At 51.4% G+C, this 24,558-nt stretch overlaps 9 protein-coding genes across 9 annotated transcripts; 6 read left to right on the top strand and 3 right to left on the bottom strand.

Annotated features, from left to right (window-relative positions):
* Positions 1 to 595: 595 nt before the first annotated feature.
* Positions 596 to 2,032, bottom strand: AUEXF2481DRAFT_88333 (uncharacterized protein). The gene is made up of 2 exons (XM_013489235.1): positions 1,834 to 2,032; positions 596 to 1,746 (listed from the first exon to the last, which is right to left on the bottom strand). The coding sequence occupies exon 2, from the start codon at positions 1,676 to 1,678 to the stop codon at positions 752 to 754; it is 927 nt and encodes a 308-aa protein (XP_013344689.1). The 5' UTR covers positions 1,679 to 1,746; positions 1,834 to 2,032; the 3' UTR covers positions 596 to 751.
* A 631-nt stretch (positions 2,033 to 2,663) lies between these two features.
* Positions 2,664 to 4,827, top strand: AUEXF2481DRAFT_46829 (uncharacterized protein; the record flags this gene model as incomplete). Its single annotated transcript, XM_013489180.1, has 10 exons — positions 2,664 to 2,889; positions 2,938 to 3,026; positions 3,077 to 3,194; positions 3,253 to 3,419; positions 3,475 to 3,544; positions 3,599 to 3,654; positions 3,705 to 3,786; positions 3,948 to 4,052; positions 4,105 to 4,539; positions 4,595 to 4,827. 10 exons carry the CDS (start codon positions 2,664 to 2,666, stop codon positions 4,825 to 4,827), a joined length of 1,581 nt encoding a protein of 526 aa, XP_013344634.1.
* Positions 4,828 to 5,082: 255 nt separating this feature from the next.
* Positions 5,083 to 6,051, top strand: AUEXF2481DRAFT_672342 (uncharacterized protein). Its single transcript, XM_013489306.1, has one exon. It carries the CDS (start codon positions 5,380 to 5,382, stop codon positions 5,929 to 5,931), a length of 552 nt encoding a protein of 183 aa, XP_013344760.1. The 5' UTR covers positions 5,083 to 5,379; the 3' UTR covers positions 5,932 to 6,051.
* A 1,827-nt stretch (positions 6,052 to 7,878) lies between these two features.
* Positions 7,879 to 10,449, top strand: AUEXF2481DRAFT_668833 (uncharacterized protein). The gene has a single exon (XM_013489305.1). It carries the CDS (start codon positions 8,337 to 8,339, stop codon positions 10,179 to 10,181), a length of 1,845 nt encoding a protein of 614 aa, XP_013344759.1. The 5' UTR covers positions 7,879 to 8,336; the 3' UTR covers positions 10,182 to 10,449.
* Positions 10,450 to 10,513: 64 nt separating this feature from the next.
* Positions 10,514 to 13,811, bottom strand: AUEXF2481DRAFT_39316 (uncharacterized protein). The gene has a single exon (XM_013489152.1). The coding sequence runs from the start codon at positions 13,743 to 13,745 to the stop codon at positions 10,719 to 10,721; it is 3,027 nt and encodes a 1,008-aa protein (XP_013344606.1). The 5' UTR covers positions 13,746 to 13,811; the 3' UTR covers positions 10,514 to 10,718.
* A 242-nt stretch (positions 13,812 to 14,053) lies between these two features.
* On the bottom strand, positions 14,054 to 17,027 carry AUEXF2481DRAFT_64674 (uncharacterized protein; the record flags this gene model as incomplete). Its single annotated transcript, XM_013489185.1, has 4 exons — positions 14,054 to 15,347; positions 15,398 to 16,018; positions 16,067 to 16,853; positions 16,922 to 17,027. 4 exons carry the CDS (start codon positions 17,025 to 17,027, stop codon positions 14,054 to 14,056), a joined length of 2,808 nt encoding a protein of 935 aa, XP_013344639.1.
* A 1,444-nt stretch (positions 17,028 to 18,471) lies between these two features.
* Positions 18,472 to 19,657, top strand: AUEXF2481DRAFT_4466 (uncharacterized protein; the record flags this gene model as incomplete). The annotated part of the gene is made up of 2 exons (XM_013489006.1): positions 18,472 to 18,530; positions 18,589 to 19,657. 2 exons carry the CDS (start codon positions 18,472 to 18,474, stop codon positions 19,655 to 19,657), a joined length of 1,128 nt encoding a protein of 375 aa, XP_013344460.1.
* A 568-nt stretch (positions 19,658 to 20,225) lies between these two features.
* Positions 20,226 to 21,595, top strand: AUEXF2481DRAFT_79330 (uncharacterized protein). The gene is made up of 5 exons (XM_013489223.1): positions 20,226 to 20,300; positions 20,454 to 20,589; positions 20,722 to 20,775; positions 20,907 to 21,165; positions 21,222 to 21,595. Exons 1-5 carry the CDS (start codon positions 20,280 to 20,282, stop codon positions 21,358 to 21,360), a joined length of 609 nt encoding a protein of 202 aa, XP_013344677.1. The 5' UTR covers positions 20,226 to 20,279; the 3' UTR covers positions 21,361 to 21,595.
* Positions 21,596 to 21,686: 91 nt separating this feature from the next.
* Positions 21,687 to 24,261, top strand: AUEXF2481DRAFT_88325 (uncharacterized protein). Its single transcript, XM_013489234.1, has 6 exons — positions 21,687 to 22,089; positions 22,139 to 22,334; positions 22,391 to 22,823; positions 22,873 to 23,143; positions 23,191 to 23,566; positions 23,619 to 24,261. The coding sequence occupies exons 1-6, from the start codon at positions 21,934 to 21,936 to the stop codon at positions 23,924 to 23,926; spliced, it is 1,740 nt and encodes a 579-aa protein (XP_013344688.1). The 5' UTR covers positions 21,687 to 21,933; the 3' UTR covers positions 23,927 to 24,261.
* Positions 24,262 to 24,558: the final 297 nt, after the last annotated feature.

Below are 24,558 nucleotides of genomic sequence, written 5' to 3'. Positions count from 1 at the left end.
CTGCAGGTGCGCTCTCTCGTTCCCGAAGGGTCCCTTCTAGCACCGACAAGCCCGCCTATTTTGCGACTACATCTCATGGTGTGAAGTAAGACGGTTTCCCCGACCAATCATGCGCCAAAGCTGCCATTCCACCTCAGTCAGCTCTGACCACCTCCATCATCTCTGTGTACACGGATTAGGAACTTGTACCTCTCTCGCCTCGATGACAGGCGCTTACTGAAACTTGAAAGACTTTACTGAATGTCGTCTTCTTCTGCTCTTCTCATTCTCCTTGCCTGCTCATTTCTTGCACATTTTCCAGACTCTGTTCTCCAACTCGACCGATCGTGTTACACCCGAGTGTCGGTGTCCGCGATGGTCCATATTGCGGCTGTGCAGTTGTGTGGCGTCGGTCAAGGCCGACCACGGAATATCTGTATATGCTTCCAGCTATCAGGTCTCATTCTAAGCTTTAGACTTCCTCAAATTCGCCTGGCAACACATTAACGGACGGACAATCCAGCTTCAGCATTAGGCCATTTTCCTAATTGAGAGAGGCATGCTACACCTTCGGGAGAGAACTCAGACAGTATCACGAGCACGGCCAGCATGCAGAAGGAGACGAGAGGCAAGGTAGTATGTTCTATTTGCCAAAGTAGTATGTTCTACATGCCAAAGTTGGGTGGTCGCCAGTCACTACTTTCTGTGTTGAATTACACTGATCCTTACGAGTCACTGAACTCGGACACCAGGCACCTGTATTAATCAATGTCTAGTCTCGCTTGAAAGCCCTCACACACCACAGTGGATCGCTTCCGCTCATGCCCATCATCTGCATGAAGCCGTGTAATCCGCCCTGGTCCTCCGCTGGAGCATTTGCAGCATCTCCTGCTTTTATGTCCACAATCTCAATGTCCTTCCACCCAGCAAAATGCAGATAGTCTCCGACCATCTGCAGACGCTGTTCAGGCGTCCGCTTTATCCATGCGCTAGTGGCTTTGGTAGGGAACATCCTGGAAGACACAATAATCTGACAACTGCCGCCAGGCTTGGTCAGCTGTTTGACGCTCTCGAGAACCTCTTTCGGTCGAGTCAAGTAGTCCAGGCTCACAACGCAAGTCGTACAGTCCAGTAATCCGTTCTCACTGTTGGTATTATCTAGACTTTGTAGTCCACTGACAGCGTGTTCGTCGCATACAGTAAGAGGAATGTTTGGATCCTCGTTCAGATCCTGAAGTATTCTCTTGGAGAGTACCTTATTCTTGTTGAGTTCGGCCTGGTTCATCCCTAAGCCCACGACCTGTAAATCGCCTTTCTCTGCCGCACTTTCTACGGCTTGCGGGTAGTGACTGATCCAAGAGCTGCAAAGATCCAGAATCCGACCTTTTCGTGGCAAGATATTGTCGTAATATCTGCTGAGGCTTGCTATGGCGGCGTCATCGATATGAGTGACGAATCTGCTATCGCTATAGAATGAATTGTCGGGGCTCTCATCCATGCGTTTGAAGTCTGCTCGAACATATGGCCATTCTTGATGTTGAGGTTGGTACGGCACAGCTGAACCGTTCCATGGCTTGTCCTGATTGCTGGACTGGCTAAAGCTTGACATTCTCGCGGCGAGATACGATGTCGTTGTTACTGCGATTGCTGAAAGACCGGCAACCTGAAGTCTTCGACCAGCTGTCGTAATGGATATCATGTGTTTCTATGTGCAGACTCTAAGTCCTACAACACGAATGCTGTGTAACATGAGACTTGTTTGACCTTCTATGACGCATTCAAGTCAGCTTCGGCTAAAGTTACGCCTGCTCGGGCAGACTTGACGCTCTTTCAACTGCTGACAGGAACACACACCCTGTTATCGAGAACTTTTCGTACTTCTGACCTCGTTCAATTCAACGATCTCCTCTATTGCATTCTAAGCAGATCGTGACGCCTCCCTTCTCAAGGGGCACCCGACTGTATGACTTGAGATCATATGGAGACAGTGTACATATGTCCAGACCGAGATCGGTGGCGTAATCCAGAACATGCTCAAATCTCAACGTCTTCACCTTTGCGGGCATCAGTCTTCACATTTTCACCTGGCGATACCAGAGTTTGACGCGCACAACACCTTAAGTCTGTACGATGAATAGTATATCCATTGACGCGCTATGGGAGAGGGGATACTTTGTTTGACGCGACCTCCCAATGGCAGACTCGCTCAGAGGTACAGCCGTGTGTTCGCGACGCGACTCTGGTCAGAAGTGAAAGAGCTCATGCACGCGAAGCGAACGCCTGCAAACCCTCGGCACTTCGGATTCGATGGATGCTAGAGTTCTCGTCCAGATCCACTACAGCCTTGTTACCTCGCTGCCCTTCGAGTTGCAAACTCAAAAATATCTTCCAGCCCGTCGAAAATGCGATACCAAAACCGTGCTGTCAACATCAACAGGCCAAAGCATGCCTGGTGCCATTGATATATCCAATTGACCCTCCTTGGAGATATTATGGGGTATTGATTCACCCGTTTTTGAGTCTCGGTTGGTTTCACCTCAATATTTCAGCCAAGTCTGTCGCGTACATGGCTAAGCTAAAGTCAATAATCAAATACTGCACCTCTCCACAGATAACCTTCATGAACCCCTGTTCCCTCTCGACATGTTTCTTCATCATTGCATCGTGATATATCGACCTCCAAGATGAGTGGGAGCGAAGAGCATCGAGAAAAGTCCGATGCTCTCACACTCCAGCTTTCGAGGGCATCAACTTTGGTGGAGCGTCCTTCGAACACTACGGCTCCTCATCAGTTTTTCGAGGGCAGAGAGTTCTATGATCCTCATGCAGCCTGGACACCGCAAGAGGAGTCGAGAGTCAAGCTGAAAACCGACATACGACTCCTTGGTTGGCTTTCCGTCATGTTCTTTGGTGAGATATAACACCGATAAGATTTGATCCTCACCTAACCTCCTCAAGGGATGCAACTGGATGATACGAGTATGTCAAACGCGCAAGCCGACAACATTCTGCATGACCTCGGATTTACCATGACCGAGTACGGTAATGTGTGTCTGCCATGACGAGCCAATCTTCCATAGTGGACTGACATGGACAGGGCATGATGATCTTCCGTATCTGCTTTCTCATTAGTGGTCTACCTGGTCAGCTAATTGCGATGCGTTATGGGCACCGGTACCTCTTTCCCGGATTGATGTGCGTATGGGGTGCCGTTTGTTGGTGATACCCAATTCTCTCAGACATACGCCCATGTTCTAACGAGTGACTTTATAGCCATGGCTCAAGCGTGGATGGGGAATGAAACTGGATTCTATGTCACCAGGGCTTTGATCGGGACGTGCGAAGGAGCTTTTGGGCCAATGGCAGTGATGTTCCTGGCAGACTTCTACACCAATACCGAACTGGCGTTCCGAATAGCAATATTGGCTTCTGGGGTCAATGTAGGTTCTGAGTTCACTCACCATGTGTAAAGACCTCTGACACCTTAGATTTCAGATTGCGAAAGCCTTGACCTCCCTTGAAGCTGCTGGAATACTCAAGATGCGAGGTGTAGCTGACAGACCAGGTATGTCAATGCGACCGTTGCTTGCTTCGAATGCGACTAACACGATATGTGTAGGCTGGTTTTGGTTGTTCCTGATTAACGGCTTGTTGATCTTTTTGATTGGTCTTATGGTAATGAAGCAATCTCGCATAATCGACGCAACCATCTAACTAGCTTCTAGGGTATGTTCTACTTACCTGCTGGGCCAACAAGGACTCAGGGAGTCTTCTGGAGAAAGCCATGGTTTACGAACAGGGAGCAAGGTAAGTCACACGACAAGATCCTACCATGGTTTTCATCACACGTTCATGTACAAGCTCGCACAGCGATGTTGAATTTGAAACAAGTCTAGCGAGCGTGTAGCGTCCAGCGACTCTCGTTGAAAGTTTCGCCCATTAATCAGACAACATGCTAACGTCCATAGTGATCATAATCAATAGGCTACTGCGAGACGACCCTTCGAAAGGGACGATGGGGACTAAGACACGTACGAGTGTACGTGATGTTTGGGACACTTTACGAGATCCAGGTAAGTCTGCATATCCACTTTATCTAGCCGGATACTCATCGACCACGAACAGCTCTGATCGGCTTTTGGGTTTGTGCTTCAATAATTTACATTCCAAGAAGTCCCGTGTCATTGTATCTCGTGCTAAACTTGAGACAACTCGGTTTCTCGAAATTTGCGAGCAGCGTATTGACAATACCTTCTGACTTCCTTCGCGTCATCACAATGCTTGCACTGACGCGGAGTAGTGGGCATTTTAAAGAGAACGCATTTCACTGCATGCTTCCACCGCTGTTAGATATACCATTGTTCACGACTCTATTGCTACTACCCTCGCATGGCTATGCTTGGGCGAGATTTGCGATTCTCACGCTCATCATCGGCGCACCCAATTCTCATCCGATCATCACATCGTGGATTGCCTGCAACAGCTTCGACCCCAAGAAACGTGGTATAGCTATTGCTCTGTTCAGCACAATACACGAGATTGGCAGTGTCGCGGCCGCACGTAAGTCAAGCTCGATATAAGATAGATCGGCATTCAAACTGACCCGAACCTGAAGAAATCTACAGAGAAAAGGATAAACCATACTATTACCAAGGAAACAAAGTTCTCGTATCGATATGTGCGGCGGCTGTGGTAGCCACCCTTCTGCACAGAGAGGCGCTCAGACACATCAATCGGAAAAAACAAAGGGCGTGGAAGAATCTGAGTGAGGTTGAGCAAAGAGACTACGACCAAAACAAAGGGCATAGTATTGGAAACAAGAGTCTAACCTTTAGGTTCCCATACTGAGCTCGATAGCCTGGCAACGAAATGAAACGAGGAATTGATACTCCATTTCAAGAAAAGCATGAGAGAAAGTCGCCCTCGCGGAGTGGAGCATGACGATGAGCATTACGATTGAGGATGAGACGCCTTTCGAAATCTGTGTACAAATGGATCATCAATCGTAAGGTGACAAGGCTTAGAACTTTATTAGAGAAGTGTGTTCGCGCAGAGCAACATGCTTGATGTAGCCTCTTAGAAGAACCGTAACAGCATCCATCCTCACCATCCTAGGTGAAAGACTGTGAGTGCGGACACTCGAACTCGACTGGAAGTTGACGTCTTCGCATATCAAAGTCGCAACTTCCTCAGGGAGTACGAGGACTGTCGCCCTTCCATCTATAGGATTCACAAGTTTCTACTAGAACATCCGGCTCCATATCATCATCAAACAACATTGCTATCCGAGACAACACATTGTTTCGACTCACGACGCAAAGATCCTCGTAAGCTGTTAATAGCCATTTTTTAAATCGACAAATACACCATTTACCCCCGACGAGACCCATAACGCGAACTATGTCTTCCCCAGGCGTCCGCGACGGCCAGCTTACTGGGACCATCACCACAATGTCCGACTCTGATTCGGAAGCCTTTGGGCTCGATCCTACCGTTGAAGATGCATCTACAAACGCTGCCGTCGACACACCCGCCAGTGTTCTTGATGGTGCTTCTGTCAAAGCACCCGATTACATTGTCGCCGATGAGCCAGCGACAGATTCCGTCCCACGTCCAACCAGACGCACACGCTTTGTGCTGATTTCAGATGCCCACGGAGAAGTTCCTAGAGAGGAGATCCCCGATGGCGATGTTCTCATACACGCTAGAGGCTTGTCCAAAGATGGCGACTACAAGGACTTGTACCGTACATTGATGTGGATGAACGAAAGAGGCTATGAGAAAATTATCTTCATTGCAGGTGAGTTGGGCAAATTGAGGTTGTGCACGCCAACAACTAATCGGGATTCTCAGGAATCAATGATGTTACCCTCGACAAGTAGTTTTGCGAAGACTCTGAGAGGAACGATCGTATCTCACAAGAGCGGCGAAACCAAGGAGCTGGGGGGATGATTGGTATGATGACTGGTTTTGGTCACGGCATAGTGTACCTACATCACAGCTCTGAGACCATTCAGCTTCATGAACCTACTGGACCACAGACGACCTTCAGGATATTCGGTAGTCCGTATGGCCCAGGTATCCCCCAACGTGCCTTCAGCTACATTCGAGATAACTTGACTGAGGCCGAAAGGCTATGGTCAGCGATTCCGCTGGACACAGACATCGTCATCACCCACAATCCTGCCTTCAGTCACCGCGACGCGTTCTGGGCACCGGGCTGTGAGACGTTGAGGCGAGCGGTATCGCAAGTTAGACCGCGTCTAATGGTTTGTGGTCGCACTCTTGAGAGGATGGGCGCCGAGAGGGTCCGTTGGCGACTTGAGCCAGAACGCCCATATCGTGAAGTCGGCAGATCAGAAGAACCTCTCGTGGAGAATGAGCGTGAGGAAGACTACTTGGACATGACGGGTAACGCACTCCTCAACGACGGAGGCACCGAACCGTCTCCACCAGATGGTGACAAGACGGTCTTTGATGACGGCGATAACAGCCCCCCATCGTTCGAGGAAATGTGGCTGCGCTTTACCGATCCGGGCCCTCCACCAATAGTGAATCTAAAGGATCGCGAGAAGGCCGCATTTCTGCCAAGTCGAATGGGCAGGAAAGAGGCGTTGTTTATCAACGCAGGTGTCAAGGTCGAGAATCGTGAAGGTGTAACATACAACGAGCCGATCGTGATTGACGTTGACCTACCGATCGGGAAGAAGTATCTGTAGTTGAGTGACTGCAGAGTGGAACGATACTTTGACACGTCAGGGATTATGAAGCGCTTTCGTTAGTTCCTCGGAGGAGATGGATCAACTTGTCGTTACTGGTCTCACGAGTGCTTACTGTCGTTTTACGTACCTTCGAATATGGGGGACCCTTCACGTGCATACCCGAGTAAGCGTCTACTCTTCCGATTAACCACTCGTGAATGACGCAGAAGACTGGTCTCATGGTTGGGCAGCAAGAGATGTGCTTCTTGTACGCAAAAAAGAAGAGATCCCATAGAGATGGCGCCACCTAGGTAAGAACGCGTCGGATTTTGTTTTGAGATACCGTAAAGATGGCATCACAGGTCCTAATGAGTCCAGAGGTCTGGTGATGGCCTCTTGTCCAACGACTGGTGATTGGCGTTGTAAGTAGTCTGTGCCAGATATGTGTCGAAGCGCCCTCGGCCCGCCGCATCTTGAATGCACGGGTGGATCGTGAGTGTGACTGTGGGGTGTGGAGTTGCATGAACAGTCTACATTTGGCCGTGATGATGCAAACAGACAGGAGGGCTCGTTTCAGGACAAGAGCAGAAGACCGTCTACAGCGATGTCGCAAAGTTGATCTTTAGCCATGTCGAGGCAGATGTGCCCTCGAGGTTGTACAGAAAGGAGATATATCCGAGAGATTGGAGAGTATGACTCTCTGTTGCTGGGCCAAGACTGTAGCGAGGTGATGATTGACATGCAAGCGGACCGACGGAGATGGAATGACTAGCTACTTGTCTTCACAATCGATCGCTGACGCGAAGGACAGCTGCCGTTGTCTATCAATATATCCTCACCGCCAGAGCTTGAGCGGTGCTCTAGAGCCAGGCTTGTCCAGGGTCCTCGAAGCGTGACTCGTTGTCGACAACGGCCGGCGGGAAATGCACGTGCGGACTTGATAGTCAAAAACGGCAGCTGGGGAATGAATGAAACGTGCCAACGACGGAAAGAGGCAGGAACAGAAGAAATGGTACAGAGAAATGGTGACTAGTTTGTTTGACGGAGTGTAATGACAAGTACTACAAGGTACGCGAGTAGGTTGCATGCTGGAGCAAGGAGTATTCGAGGATCGGCACCAGGTCTCGCAAAGGAATTAGCCAATGATTGCACGTCATCGGCAGCACCTTCTTGCAGCGCAAACGCTAAAGTAGAGGCGGCATGCAGGCAGGAAAGGGCTGGAGCAGGTCGGGATAGGTTGCGAAAAGCGATGCGATGCACCCGCGAGGGCAACGATGCGCAGCAGGAGTAGCGACAGAGACAGACAGCTCACCACACCTGGCATGTATTTCATCTACCGGGCCGGCCCTCTCTTGCTGGGTCGTCCCTTTTTGCTCGCCGTCCGAATCCTGCTTTGCAAATCACCACCCTGCCCATCTAAATCGCTCTTTCCGCCTACGACCTGTTTCTGTTGTTTTGTTCTTTCAGCTTCTGTTGTACCCTCACACTGGTGCAACCCACAATCATACTCAGCTGCTGCATTTAAAACCATTTGCACCACCTCGCCACGCTGACCAACAACACCCGTCGCCCCTAGTTTTTTGACTTTTATATACTTGCTGTTCTCTGCCTCCTCTCTACCCATGTCAAATCAGCCTTGACGCACCGCGAAACAACATGTCCACGCCTCTACCTCCGGATCCATATGTCGCCCTTGGTCTGAGCAAAGATGCTACCGCAGCGCAGGTCAAGACTACATACCGAAAGCTCGTCCTAAGATGCCATCCAGACAAGGTAACAGACGAGTCGAAAAAGGCCGAGGCGTCTGACCAGTTCCACCGCATTCAACAAGCATACGAGATCCTCAGCGATGAAGGAAGACGATCTCGTTACGACGCCCAGATCAAGATGGCAGAACTCCGAAAGCAGAGCATGAGCAGTCGGCCTCAAGCCGATGTGAGGACAGCTGCATACGAAGTGCCCGCATCTGGACCCGGACGCGCCACTTTTACCGCTCGAGGATCCGAACGAGTATACGAGGAACGTAGACCCGAGAGAGCCGACTCGGACGACTACTTTGGCGGCGCAACACGAACGACATCACGAAAACACGACGATTATGAAAGAACACCTTTGAAGAAGCCAGCGGTACCGCCAAGAGACGACAGAGAACGGGCCAGAGCCATGGACCGTGAGAAACGCGAAAGCGAACGACTTTCACGAACGGACAAGAGGAGGACGCGTGACCAAGAGACAAAACGCGAGCGAGACAGGAAGTACACGGCCTACGACGACGACAGTGACCCAGACCTCAGACACGAAGCCGAACGACGCAGAAGAGCTGCAGAGGACGCGCTAAGAGAAAAGGAAGCGCGGGAAAGAGAAAGGGCCAAGGTGGAGCGCGAGAGAGAAAGAGAACGTGAGACCCGGGAAGATCGAGGTCGTGGACGGGATGAGTACGAACGCGAAAGGGAACGAGGAGCACCAGTACGTCGAGGCTACGAGACTGCGACGCACTACTCGCGCATGGAGGACGACGCCATGGCATATACCGGGAGAGATAAACGCCCGTCGCTTTCTCGCAGCGCCTCGACAGCCACAAAGACAGAGACCTATGTCGACCGTGCAGGTCGACCGACTCCTGCCTTCGTACGTCGTCATTCGAACAAGCCTGCACCCGCCTCGCCTCAGCCACGCCGTGAGCGCGACAGGAAGATGAGCGTGCCCGACATTCTCGAGACTGATCAACGTCGTCCTGCTTCTCGCCCGCCTCCTACACTATATACCTCGGCCTCGTCGCCCTTGACGAACAAGCTCCCTCGTGGTGTCGAGAGAGGCCCGCCCCTCCGCAGCGCGAGCATGAAGGTTGAGGAGCGCGACGTGCCGCCCATGCCCATGCCTATTCGTCGATCAGAAACGATGCCCAACATATCCCCCAAGCGTGCTAAAGACTCAAAAGCCTCGGCTTTCAGAGATACAGACTTCTCTGGTGGTCTGCCCACGCCCTCCGCCAGTCCGGACTACGCCCCCTCACCGACCACTTCCTACAAGTATCACTACCCTCGCCACGATGCCTCGTCCTCTCGCGAAGACGTTGACTATCGTCGGCCCGCTGATCGTGACTACGATCGTGAACGCCGTGTTCATCACTCTCCAGAGCCTATGCGTCCGTCAAAGCCGGCCACAGCTCCTCGCTATTCTGCTGCTCCACAGCCCCCTCCGATTCGAACGAATCCGGGTTACACTAGTACATACACAACAGAGTCGCCGACCTCTTATAGTCCGCGACCCTCGCCTGTCCGCCGAGACACTCTTCGTGATTACGAGCCTGTCGCCAAAGCAAGCGTTCCAAAGGCGAACTCGGGTGCAAAGTATGAGTATGCCGACTACGATAAAGAGCGTCGTCTCGATCCCGATGCTGGGTACTCAAGTCGCCGTGCCTCCGCCTCTGCTCCACGCCCTCGTCTGCATCGTCAGCACACAAGCGAGTATACCTATCAACCACGAACCACGGTTGCATAGTCCGATCTGAGCCACCTGTTTTACTCATCTTCATTCTCCATTTCCCGTCTTGCATTTCTGTTTTTCGATTTCACGGTACACCACACTCCAGGCTTCTCACTCTTCACGGCGCATGACTGGCATATGACGGTTCTTCTCGTCTTCTTTCACCGCAAGCTTTACGCCGTCTGTCTTCAGAGAATGGAGATGCGAGCAAACACCACCCTTCTTCTCGGCATTATTTGTCCATCAATATAGCTTTTAACGATTTCACATCACAAACTACACTTCTCAGATAACGAAAAAACGAATCTAATGACACATAACCATACTTGAAAAACTACTTTGCAAATGTTGATCTTGGGTGACATGAGGATCTATTTTCATTTTCGCTTTACATACATACAATGGAGACATGAGGAACTAAGCAGGAACATAAACCAGAAAACCAAAACCAAGGGAAAGGACAATGAGACATTATCGTCAACATCAACAGCATGCATGCATCGTTTCCACCTCCACTTCTTCCGCTTCTACCTCGGCCTCGAGATGCAAGTTCTAAAGGGTAAAATGCTTGTAACCCTCGACCAAACCATCACTGTTCTTGGTCACAGCACTCCACACGGGCATGAAATGCTTGACCTCATCAAACGCGGGTACATTGCCGACTTGATTAGCATCACTCCAGACACACATGACTTTACCCTGCACAGCCTGTTTCTTCTCAACTTCATGGTCGAAAGTGACGTTTACACTCCACCGGGCATCCCAATCTCTGCTGTAGAGGTATACACGTTGTTCGCCACCGGATGCACGACCGGGCTTCATGACCTCGGGCTTTGCACCGGCGTTGCTGACTGTCAGGTTTGCGAATGCAGAGGATAGGTATAAGCGACAGGCACGGGTGTTGGAGCCACGGATCTCGAAAGTGTAGTCGCGCTTTGTGGCATTGGAGAGGGGGCGTGTGATGTTGAAGTCGAGCCAGGTGGCGTATTTGGAGACCTCGGCTTGTCTACGGGCCAGAGTGAGAGAGGTGGTGCTGTTGGGGTAAGGCATGCCAGGAGTGTGGGGCTTGTATGCTTTGGGTACGACGTTAGGGGCAGCGCCTGTCCATGAACAACTGTCGAGACCGGCTCTAAAGGCCCAGAAAGCGTAGTCCGGGCCAGCACAGTGGTATCCGTTGTCTGCTGCCGAGGGCAATTGAGATACAATGGACTCGAGGTATGGAGATAGACCTGTAAGAGCGACTGTGTTGTTACCGTTGTCGAGGTCGATTTGCTGGAGGAAGAAAACCTTAAGGCGAGAAGAGCGGGAGAAGGGGAAGGCCACGAGGTTGTAGATGAGAGTGCCGATGAAGACGAACATGAGGAATGTGGGAATGTGATAGGTTATGCGATGGATGAAAGGCGTCAGGGGAAGCAGTAACAATATTGAGGTCGATGCGATCAACAGATAGACGATGAAAACGGGACTGCCGTCAGCAGGTGTCTGGTGTAGAGCCGAAGTCATGAGCAAGCCTAACTGGCCGACCAGAATGATATTGATAGGTGCCAGAATCAGGAATTGAAGCAGCCAGGTCCAGCTTGGAAGGCTACCGGACCAGCCCTGCTCACCTTCGTAGGCCTCGCTGCTTGGAGGTGCGTGTACAGAAGCAGTGGCGTCGTCGTTGTCTTCTGGTCGGCGAGCGTCACGACCATAGCGTGTGAAAGTCTGTCTCGAGCCGAGCAGCGACGTGCGTTCATCCGCGTCTTCATTGTCATTGGCAGCTGGTGCCCTGCCTCTAGAAGCATCGTCATGGTCTGCGATGTGGTGAGAGACGAGACTGCCACTGCGTTCAGGACTAGCGATGACGCTCTGGGATGCGTATGTAGCCTGCTCAACGTAAACACTCTTCTTGGGAAGGGCGAAGAATTCGAGGTACGAGATGAGCAACGCCAAGAACACGGCAGCGTTGTAGACGATCAGGAAGTAGCCAGATCCCATACGCAGGCGTTGCTCTCCGATGGTTGCAGCCACCAAGCCGAGCCAGGAAAGAGCATAGAGCCAGATCAACACGTAAGCACGGGAAAGTGCGGAAGGGCGAACTGCATCTCCAAGACGGAAGAAGAACCATGCAGTCGAAAGCCAAGCAGTAAGCATCATGCTCCAAACGGCGTATTCGGAACTGTAAACGATGTGAGGATTGACCTTGGTGACCAAAAACGCAAGTGCTACAACGATGGCGCTTGCGACGACGAAGATAAGAGGGAATCTGAAAAAGCCGCGCCAACCAAAGAATTTGACGGGTGAATCGTCATCAGAAGAATGGAGATAGCCCTTTCTGGAGAACAAGTACCACTTGTCTGTCTTGTGAAGAGTCATATCGAAGATGATCAGGAAGATAGGACCAGCAACGAGCAGAGTCACGGAAAGAGCGAACAAGGTATGCAACTGGAAGACTGCAAACGCACGTCCAAACAAGTCGAACCACACGCCGGTGCTGCCCGAAGTCTTTTCGGGCTGGCCATATCCATGGTCTGTAGAACGCTCGAACTGATCACTAGTATCGCTGGACAAACCCTGCGCAGTAGTCAGAGCCGCAGAGAGCATGTGCCACAGACTCTCGACGCTTGTCTCTCTGGCATTGTCTTGGTTAGTGTGGTATCTTGCACGAGGCTCCATGAAGGCTACATCCAAGCCGCGCATGCCTAGGTCGTCGACAAATACGCTGTAGTCAGTTCCGCTCTTCACGACGCCTCTCTTGAAGCCATCGCCACTGATGACACTACCGAAAGGGTTGGGGCTCTTGGAGTAGAACCTGGTCACCTCTGTGTCTGTGCTCCTGAACAAAGTGGCTCTGCCACCGGCACCAGCACCTTCAAGGTTGAGGAAGGCGCGGGGAAATTGGGCAAGAGGATGACGTGTGAATGCCTTCGCACCGTAGAGACCATCTTCTTCGCCATTGTTCAAAAGGAACAAGATGCCACGATTGGGCTGGTTCTCCTGCTTGGTGAAGTGTGAGAGTAGCTGCAGTACTGAGATGACACCGACACCATCGTCTGTAGCGCCGAAGCCAGTGCTGACCGAGTCGAAGTGAGCGTTGACAAGAACACCGCCGGAACCATGGTACTGTGTCTTGTTGCGCCACCATTCACCCTCTGCGTCCTGAGCACCTCGCACATAGACCATGATGTTGGCGCTCTCGTAGTAGACGGTGTAGCCTCTGGCGTCGTTGTACGTCACATTGCTGAGATCCTTGTCAAAGACAGTGACAGGCAGAGTGGACTTTGTGTTCTCGGCCGCCTCTTTCCAATCAACCTCGTTGGCATCGAGGATGCTTCCGACGCGGGCTAACAGCCATTTGCGCACGGCGACGTTGTCCCTGCTGTTGAAAGGGTGATAGGCGCTACTGAGGTGCTCGAGGTCGTTCCAGGCTTGGGTCAAGTTGACGCCCGGCCAGTGGCTCGGGGTGGCATTGGTCGGAGCTGGTGGCAGCACATGGTGCGTGACGAGAAGCGCTGCGAACAGACCGGCATAGATGACAACAGCGTAGAAGGTGACGACGTAGGGACCGAAGCCAAAGGGATTGCGCGAACTCCGAGCCATGGGTACAGGTGCCGCCTTGTCAAGGTCAGAGATTGTCCACCCGAGACCAAAGACAAATGGGTTGGGAGTTAAGCTCCAACATGAACGCTTGCTTCACCGTATCTAACCAGAGCTTGGACCACGTTCGTTGCATTGCATCATCGCCATGAACATGTGAACATGTGGACGTGAACATGATTGACTCTATTACTGCTTACTCCTCAGGTACCTGCCTAATGCTGATCTCAAAACAAGACTCTCATGCGCCGGGGTATCTAGCTGACCATCACACAAACGTCCTGCGTTCTTTTCCTCGACATCTCTCCTTCTCACATTCCCGTGCCTCGGAATCCTTGATCCATGAGCATACCACCGCCGAATATGTCATTCTCGCCTCCGAACATGTCGTTCAGATTGATATTGGGGAAGCCTGTCCCTTGAACCACTGCCTGCTGCTGTCCAGGCCATCCACCAGACACCTGTCGCATGTTGGCCATCTGCGCTTGCTGCTGCTGCTGCTGTTGTTGTTGTTGTTGTTGTTGCTGCTGTTGTTGCATCATGTCCATGTCCCATCTGCCTTGTTGCTGTTGTTGTTGTTGCCGCTGCTGCTGTTGCTGTTGCATCATGTATGGAGGCAAAGCATAAAACTGCGCTTCAAGGTTGTCCGTCTCTGGTGCAGTGCTTTGCCCTGACATCATGACCGGCACTTTCGAGTCATTGAATCCGTCAAAGACGTTTGGGCCCTTTGCAAATTGATTGTTCTCAAATGTGGTCAGTGGCTGATTGGGGTAGGTGAAGGGTTCTGCTGAGGGGAACATCATGGCCGACAGGTCCGGCAGATTTGGGTTTGTCATGTCCAGCGGGAGATTGTAAGGGAGTATGCCATTCGATGGGCTACTGGTGTCCATGGCCGCCGTCACTAGAGGCTGTTGGTTGAAGTTTGGACTGGTGGGTGTGTACGGGCCACTGCCAGAGCTCATCGAGGGTGTAGGGAAAGACATCCGCTGATCGTAAGCCGATGCAAGAGATGTGTTAGAAGTCTGGTTCGGGAAAGTACTGGCTCGCTGTACAGAGCCGGGTTGAGGCGGAGGAGGCTCTTTCGCAGTTACTGAAATATCAGGGTGGCTTCGTGCACTCTGCGGTTGAGGTGGACCATTGTTCGAACTCTGACGACGCTTACGCGAGGGCACGGGATTAGTGCGACCTTCACGAGCCCAAGCTGGTAAAGCCTTGAAAATGCCTTCAAGAGTGGTCGCACATCTATCTGCTGCCATACTGCGCTTAGCTAAAGATGCGAGCACCTCCTTGCCTTGCATGGCGTCTTTCAAGACTGCCTCGGTGGTGATGTTTTGTGGGTTTTCGGCAGCAAAGTAGATCAAGGACACCACGGCAAAGAAGGTTGTGTACATGACGAACCAGTGAGCACCGTTCAAGAGTCCTTTTTGCTTCATCTGCACACACAAATGAATGTGGTTCCTTGAAAGGTTAACATAAGAAGCTGCGCATGTGTAAGCACGCTGGTCGATGTTGTGCGAACGCTTATCGGTAGCGACAAAATGCAAGAACGGTCGGTAAAGCATGGCTTGAGCGTGAGCGTATGCGATGCGGAGGAGTTGCTGAGCTCTACAATGCTGTCAGTATTGTAACGAACGTGATCGTTGCAAGCTGCTTACCTTGTGAGCTTTGGGTTCGAATTGTTGCATGGGTCCAGCCCTGCAGGCAAGTTACTCTTCCAAGTTTCCAGGTCGTTCTCAATGTCTCGAATGACAGAGAAGGGCACTGTGTAAGAACGATCCATGTTGTTTTGGACATCCTTTGCACGGATGGGATACACGTTCCTCACAATCTTGATGAGTAGCTCCACTAGTCGACTATGGGCATTGAAGACTGTGGTCAATGGTGTGATGCCCTCTGGCATCGGAAGAATTCCTTCTTCGGTGATGTATTCGTCATCGATCTCGAGAGGATACTCCTGATCAATGTCTTCTTCGCTGAGTGTCTGTGGCAAGCCCAGCATTGCGCCAACATAAATGTCCATCTTGCGAATGGTCCAGAAAACGCGTTTCCTTGTTTCGGCTTCGATGGGATTGAAAGTCCGGTTGAAGGATGGGTTGGATCTGTGCAGACCCATTCGGAGAGCGGAACGCAGTGCTACACCCACATAGGCGTAGCATTGCGACAGTTTGGCCGAGCATTGAAGGAACGATATCATGTATAGAACAGCTTGAATGGATGTCAAATCGCGACAGTCCGCTATGTCCAGAAGTTGACGTGCTGTCCTAAAGTATTTGAAGCTGTGCTGTGTCAGTACTGAAAACACCAAGGTCCACTAGCTTACTCACCCTTGATCGATGGCAGTTTCGTAGCCGGCCTGATTTAAGGGACTTTGTTCGTCACTACCAAACAAACAACCTACTGACATGGCACTGTACAGCAGTGGAAGAAACTTGTGATCCTGGTTCGTGTAGTTCTCATATGGAGTGTTGTACATGCGCTCGAAAGATGCCCAGAAGGTCGGAACATGGATGGCTCTCATGAGAACGGAAGCATCGTTAATAGCGGTTTCACAAAGATCTCGAGCAACGGCTCTGGAAGGTAGGTCAGTGCCGGAGACTGCACTCTCCGTGCCCATACTGGGCGAGTCTGGGTTCAAAGACCTGGGAGAGTCGAAGACTTGTGACATGGGTCTTGACTTGACAAAAGGAGTAGTTTTGGCATCGGGTCCAAGAAGATCGCCTAGTTGTTCTCGCATGCGCCGCACGAAACTCAGGCCGGAAGAATGACCATGGTAATCCCAGTTGCCTTGTTCATCGAGTTCCAGCTGTCCAATGGCACGCACCATTGACTCCAGGTTAGTGTCTTTGGGTTCTGCTTTGGGGGCAGAGGTGAGAGTTGTGGACGGAAGAGCGGCGGGTTGTGAGGCCGGGCTGTCGTTGGTGACGGGCTTGTTGGAAAAACCAGGGATATAGCCTTGTGCAACGGCGACGTCGATGCTGGGGTCGTTTAGGTTGAGATCAGGCATGAGCATTCGTAACAAGGTCTCAGCGCGGTGTACTCGATGCTCCAAGCCCTCGATATACTGGGGAGCGGGGTTGCGACGACGATTAGATGGCTGGTCGTACGTACATTCTATACCACATTAGGATCCAGAGGCTTGTAGGTCGTTCGCGACGAAGCGTCTCGGACATAGGACTTACCGTAGCTATAGACAGTACAATGTGTGCAAGGTTGCTTGCCATCGCATTTGATCTTCTTCCTTCGGCATTCGTCGCATGCCCGGGTTACCCTTCGACGCTTTTGCATGGGCATTTGGGGCTTTGATTGCGCTTGCGCCGATGGGCCTGAAGGAGACGTCTGTGACTCATGCTTGATGTCCGACTCCCAATGCTCGCCCTCGCTATTGTCGTCGTACATGTCGGGCGAAGTCGCCTCCATGACCATATAGAAGCGGGGTCGTGATATAGGGTATGTGGTATAGAGTGAACTGTCAGGGAGAGGGAAGACGAAGTGCACTTTAGGGGACTTGGGGACCGTGATACGGTGCGGAACGATGCACTTTTGTCAAACGACGAACGACAATGACCTAGCGATTCGAGTTGGATCCAATATGCCGCTAGTTTTAAGTCCGAATCTCTCGGCCGCGGGCGGTTAAAACACCGGCAGGGTTGTAGCTGACGGCTTTTGGTTATATCGACCGACTATTACGTATCTGACTGGTCCAATCAGCTGCCAAGGGCAGATGCTTTTCTTGTGCTCTCTTGGCCACTCTCGAATCCTACCTTTTGCACCGAGAAGTGGGCGTATCGGGCTTTGAGAGGCAAAGGATTTCACGCTTCTACAGACGACGATACGGAGTATTGGGGCAGAAAACTCTCGCGACAAGAATAGTTGGCCCCAGCTCATGCCCTTGGCTTATTCCCACATGTTCCCGCCTACTGTTTCCTGAGTCGTCAATCTTGACCTTGAGAACTGGCGGTTGTGGATCTTCTGATATCTTTATTTGCTCACACCCCATCTGTACTCGCTTCGAGATCGCTTCTTCCCTGAAGGTGATCCAACTCGAGGTGCTCCCGCCCTTCCTAAATCGCATCAATTAGTAAGTTTTGACCCATCTGGTTTGATCTGCGCCTGTACACATGTGGCGCAAAGCTTAGCATTTGTCGCTCTTTCTTTCGACCGATGACCGACACTCAAATGCACCATCTGCCTAGATTTCCATACCAATGATCTGATCGTATTGCTGGCGGCGTCAGGGGCAAACCTTTGGAGCTTATCGCACCAAACATTGAAAGCGCTATACGGATACACAATATGCTTCACTGGTTTTAGCCACACACTACCTTATCTTTGAACAGGATGACGAGGACAATCTGCCGTAATGGGAGCCACCGTGTCATCATGTCGGTATGCGTCCACCAGCAGAGGAAGGCCGCGTGGCCAAGTCTAACCAAGACAAGCTCCCTTAACAATAGTTGTGCGACTGCATTTCCAGATTGCTGCTTAGCGCTTACGCATGCTATGAACCCCTTCTTCAGTTCTCGCAAGGGCAGTTCTAGTGACAGGTCTCGGCAGTTTTGAACGATAGGGCGCATTCCAGAGACGGTCTAGATGTTGCAGCAGAATGGCAAAGAAGCCTGAGAACAATGTTGCAATTTTCACAACAGCATCGTAGGTAGGCAGGTAGGCAATAATAATTACTATGGGTCGACAAGGTAAGCTGTGCCTTGGCAGACCGGTGCGGCCACAGATGCCGACTGCTGCCACAGCTTGTAATTGGTATGTGCGGGAGCCCCTCGTGCTCCTAAGGTGCGTCACAGAAAGTTCTGACGACGGTCCCACATCCAAAGCAGACCACAAACCAAAGTGTTTGGCAGGTCGCAACTACAATCGTCAATCTGGCTGCATCTTTCGTCGGTGCCTTGCAGGATAATATCCGCCAGGCCCTCAACCTCGATCCATCTGTCGCCAACAGCACTCCTGCCGACCTCTTGCAACGCGCCCATCTCTGGTTCAGTGAACAAGATACCTCAGTCCTTGCCGCAATCACCCTTACTGCCATCGCGGTAATCATGTCTTGGTCATCTCGGTTCGGCTCCTGGTCTGGACGCTTCTCGCCTTTCGGCCGTTCAGGAGGTTCCGCTCAGGTCAAAGACTCGGACTACAGTTATATCACCTCGGACGATCTGAAGAACGCCGAACAAAGAGAGGCCTCCCCTACACCATCCGGTCCGCCCAGGGATACCGATGTCATCATCCTCAAGAGCAAGCGCATCAGCTACCCTGTACACTTTCCCGCCTACGCGATGGAAAAGGGCGAACTGAAAGTCGGATCTGTCAGAGAGCAGGCCGCAAAAAAGACTGGTGCGGACAAGCGACACATCAAGCTCTTTTTCAGGGGCAAGAACTTGAAGGAGGACGGCAACTCCTGCCGTGCTGAAGGCCTCAGACACAACAGCGAGATCATGTGTGTGGTAGGAGATGCTGTACCCGAATCCATGAGTTCAAGTGACTCCGAAGGAGAAGAGGCAGACGCTGATGGGGGTGATGCGCCCAAGAGGAAGCGTAATCGCAACAAGAACAAAAAGAAGAAGTCCAAGAAGCCAGCAGCACCTGCTCGAGACGACATTTCGAGAACGCAATCGCCGCGTCCTGCACCTGTCCCACTCACACCTATGGACAAATTGAATGCTGTCAACTCGACTCTCCAGACCCTGCTGCCGCAATGTGTCCAATTCCTGGCTAGTCCTCCGGCGGATCAGGCAAAGAAAGAATATGAACACAAGCGACTCAGTGAGACTGTACTTGCTCAAGTGCTCCTCAAGCTGGACGCTGTCGACACTGACGGTGATGCGGAAGCAAGAGCTAGAAGAAAGGAACTTGTCAGGGAGGCACAGAATGTCCTCAACAGTTTGGACGACAAGATAAAGTCATGATACGTTTATGGAAGATAGGCAAATGTATCACATGCAGCTGAGACTGACGCCGTTTGGAAGGTGCATATCATCGGTCTAGAGCTGAAGTAGCATGTTTTTGACATCCCTTACATTAAACATGAAGACAGGGACAGCGATATGAACAGACAGTCATGTTTGGATTGATGAAGTTCGCTGCAAAAGTCGCAAACAATGTCATCACTGAGGATATTCGTCGGCTGCTCATCTTCAGGACCTTCCGGAAGTCGTACTGGCAGTTGTTCGCATGTCAGGGATGACTGGCAAAAGCCTGCTTCGAATTGAACCAGCAGCGAAACAGGCTTCATGAAGCGACACTGTGAATGTTTTCCATGCGCGACACACCATCATGAAGCCACGAAGGATATCGTTGTAATAATTATAAACCATGTTAATGACCCTGACGGAGAGCAAGTCCTGAGCGTCCTGTGACACAGAAGCAGCGACGCACTAGTCCGAGCTAACGGATTATTGTCGGAAGTGCCAAGCAATTTTCGGTCCACGCACCACCGCGCTTTCCATTTTTGCAAGTCGCTCAATTTGTGCCCTTTTGATCACCCGCGACTTTCTACACCCATCGACACCCCATCACAGACCAGCAACGATGTCGGAATTTCAGCCTGTCGTATGTGACATCCATCCCTCGTAGTGAGCAGGAAAAGAGAAAGAGACGGAAATCGAAATCTGGAATCGCGACGGCGACCGAAGCGCACGCACAGCTGCACACACGAGAAACACCAGTCATGAGAGCAATGGCTGACAAGACGGGTGTATACAGATCGTCATTGACGGCAAGGGACACTTGCTCGGTCGCCTGGCCAGCACTGTCGCCAAGCAGCTCCTGAACGGCCAGAAGATCGTTGTTGTCCGCTGCGAGGCCCTCAACATCTCTGGAGAGTTCTTCCGCGCTAAGCGTACGTCCACCCCATCGCACGATACCGACCGCCGCCAGCACACTTCCGCAACGACCGATCTACCGAAGCATCATCTGGCGGCCACTGTGCATTCCAGATCAGAAAGAGCAAGGCTAACATGATATACAATAGTGAAGTACCAGGCTTTCCTGCGCAAGCAGACGCGTTACAACGCTTCCCGTGGTGGTACGTAACCACGAGTTCTCCGCTGCCCTTGTGGCATGAGATTTACTCCGCTGCCTTTCGGCATGAGATATTCTCCGCTGTCCACTGGACATGAGATTTTTATGATAGCCTGGTCACTGACTTGGACATAGGTCCCTGGCACTACCGCGCACCCTCCAAGATGTTCTGGCGCACCATCCGTGGCATGATCCCTCACAAGACTGCCCGCGGTGCCGCCGCTCTTGAGCGCCTGAAGACCTTCGATGGTGTTCCTCCCCCATACGACCACAAGAAGCGCATGGTCGTTCCCCAGGCCCTCCGTGTCCTCCGCCTCAAGCCCGGCCGCAAGTACTGCACCGTCGGCAGACTCGGCCACGAGTTCGGCTGGAAGTACCAGGATGTTGTCGCCAGGTACGGATCTCGTTGCTATGACATCCGCTCGCCATGTGCTAACACAATATACACAGACTTGAGGAGAGAAGAAAGGTCAAGGGTGCCGCTTACTACGAGCGCAAGAAGGCTGCTCGCCGTTCGCTCGCCGAGGCCCAGAAGACCGCCAAGGTCGATGAGAAGGTCAAGACTGAGCTCGCTTCTTACGGTTACTAAATGTGACTGGAGAGTCGGAGTTTGTCGTCGCGTCCATCTGCTTCCCTTGAGCACTCATAACGTCGATGTATTGCTCAGGGTAGCGTCAAGCCCATACCCATAATGGCTTGCTTTGTTTCTGTGCTCGGCAATTTGGGGCTAGGGAAAACAAAAACGAAACGCTTTTCAGAAATGGCATAAGCCGAAAAAGTCATGGCACTCTCAACAATACCCAATTTCACGCGCAAACGTCTTCAAGTGTACTGTGACTCTATCCAAATACTGAATCCTAGACTTGTCCAGCGTAAAGTAGTTAATGATCCACGTATTAGCAACTCGACGCGGACTTCCGCCTTTCACAACCACCTCGGCCGCGCCCCGCACATGTCAGTTGACCAACCCCCGCTCTTCCTTTCCTCCACCCGCAATATCCGCTGTAGGTAGTCATATAGATCTGTATCTTGGGACTTCATCTATCTCTAAACTACCGTTGTACTTTGCGCTTGATCCTGCTTCGTCCCGACTATCGCGAGCTTCTGACCAGGCCCTCGAATCACACCCCTTCCAATCAATTAGCTCCGACCACATCCCAAAATGGTTTCTGCTGCTGGAAGATTATCCGCTATAGCAGCTCAATTGCTGCCTTCACCATTCTCCTCGCAGAAGGCAGCTCCACAAACCCAGACTTATAATACTCATCAGCTCTCCCCCACATTCTTCTTACCACGAGCAGCGACCATTGAGCCTAACGTACGTGAAACACCATGTTTCTTGTTATCCCAAGTTGATCAAACTCCAGGCTCCAGCAATTTACCATGTTACCGCCAATAAAAAGATCTTGCGAAGAAACTACCAGGAGTTTGCGGATCGTGCTAGAGGCCTTGCCTACTATTTGAGGCGACACAAATATAAGCGAGTAGGCATCTTGTGTCCCAACACGCCTGCTTTCCTCGAGGCCATCTTCGGTATTGCTGCAGCGGGATCGGTCAATGTCGGTAAGCAAACTTGCTGGGAACTCGCTTTCAAGATCCGACATCTGACAATATGGAAGGTGTAAATTACAGATTGCAACCAGTGGACATCACTTATATCTTTGAGCATGCTGAAGTAGACAGCATCATCGTTGATGCCGAGTTCGCTCCCTTGTTGGATGCTTTCAGGGCCGCGCACCCGGAAATCAAGATCTTGATCGACACTGATACCGATGCGACAGAAGGCCAACTTTCAGGACCATTCGATGAAGCAGTCCTCGAAGGCTTGAGATACGATACCGAGACTGGGTCCAAAGGCTGGGCAGATCTTGAGCATACTACCCCTGACGAAAACTCCCTATTGGCATTGGCTTACACATCCGGGACTACTGCAAGGCCCAAGGGTGTCATGTATTCGCACAGAGGTGCCTACTTAGCTGCTCTCGGCAACATCGTCGAATCAGGACTGAATTATCATGGCGCACAACGTGCTCACTATCTCTGGACACTACCGTATGAGAATCGTGGTTCGTTTAGTCGTTTCGAGCTAACACTTTACCAGATTGTTCCACGCGATGGGATGGACTTTTCCGTGGTCAGTAACAGCCGTTCGCGGCACCCATTATTGTTTGAGGAAAATCGACTACCCGGAGATCTGGCGTCTCATGAAGGAAGAAGGTATAACCCACATGAATTCGGCTCCAACAGTAAACACACTTTTGTGCAATGACCCTGGAGCCGTACGACTGGAGCAACCGGTGAGGGTGACTGTCGCCGCCAGTCCGCCTTCAGCTCACTTGTTCAAGACAATGGAGAACTTGAACTTACAACCAGTAAGAGGAGCGACTGTAGAAGCAGTATCATCACTGACTGGCTGCAGGTGCATGTTTACGGATTGACAGAGACTTACGGGCCTATTACTAAAGGTTATCATATGCAGACTTGGGACCGGCTTCCAGGAGACGAGAAGTATGCCAAGATGGCCCGTCAAGGACATGGTTTTGTGACATCTTTACCAGTACGTGTCATTAAGACAGACGTTCCGGATGACCGCGTCGAAGACGTCGTGCCGAACGGCAAGGAGATTGGTGAGATTGTCTTCACTGGCAACATTTGTTCAATTGGTTATTACAAAGACGAAGAGGCGACGAGGAAATTATTTGCCGGAGGAGTCTTACACAGCGGAGATCTTGCTGTTCTGCATGAAGACGGCGCCATCCAGATCCTCGACAGAGCCAAGGATATCATCATCTCAGGTATGCATCAGATACTGCCCAACAACCTCATCATGCTCACATATTAAAACAGGCGGAGAAAATATCTCGAGTGTCGCTTTGGAGTCCATGCTTGTTACACATCCAGAGATTCTTGAAGCAGCGTGTGTAGCAGTTCCAGACAGTCATTGGGGTGAGCGGCCACATGCCTTTGTGACTGTCAAGAAGGAAGGCCTCAAAGGCGAAGAGGTGATCGACTGGGCCAGGAACCAGAGCAACATCAGTCGCTTTATGGTTCCAAGAGAAGTGACAATAGTTGCTGAGCTGCCAAAGACGAGCACTGGAAAGCTAAAGAAGAATGACTTGCGAGAATGGGCCAAGACTGGCCAGAAGGGGGTGTAAACGGAGCAGCCGGGCGGGAGTGCGGGTATGTTGATCGACGTTTACCTTTGCGCGGTTCCGATCAGACAGACATTTTACTGCGCTTAAAAGTAGCCTTGGGCAGTGTGGTGGTTTGAGTGACGGGTCGATGTGCTGATGTTGCTCAGAGAACACGCGAATCACGTCAAACAGCTCGCAAGTGAAAAAAGAAGACAGGTGGTTGGACGGCTCAGCCTCGATAGAGAACGGTTCGTCATGCATACCTTAGATGAGACAAATCTTTGTCGCGTGTTCTTCTTCCTTCTCTTAATGATTAACCCACCAGAAAATATTACTTCCGCGAGTCACTCTGCGCATTATGTTCCTCTGTGCATCATCTTCCTCTGCGCATCAGTTTCTTGACCAACATGAGTGTGCGAAAGTAAGTCGTCACCGAGCCTTCGAATTTTCGACGCCGCACGGGCCTTTTCTGTTTGATCTAGGCTCAAGGCGGGAAGGCGTGCCTTCCCTTCTGAGGGCGTCGTTCTTTCTCTCGACGAGTTAAAGGCATAAAAAGCCGCCCATCATCGAACAGCCGGAGACCTCCTTCATAGCGGCCTCGGCTGACGCGTGACGAAACAACCAAATACCACCCCTTCATTTACCCTTCTTTT

This window comes from Aureobasidium subglaciale, assembly GCF_000721755.1.
Source record: "Aureobasidium subglaciale EXF-2481 unplaced genomic scaffold scaffold_8, whole genome shotgun sequence".
NCBI classification, from domain to species: Eukaryota; Fungi; Ascomycota; class Dothideomycetes; order Dothideales; family Saccotheciaceae; genus Aureobasidium; species Aureobasidium subglaciale.
This window is presented reverse-complemented; position numbering and strand designations above follow the sequence as displayed.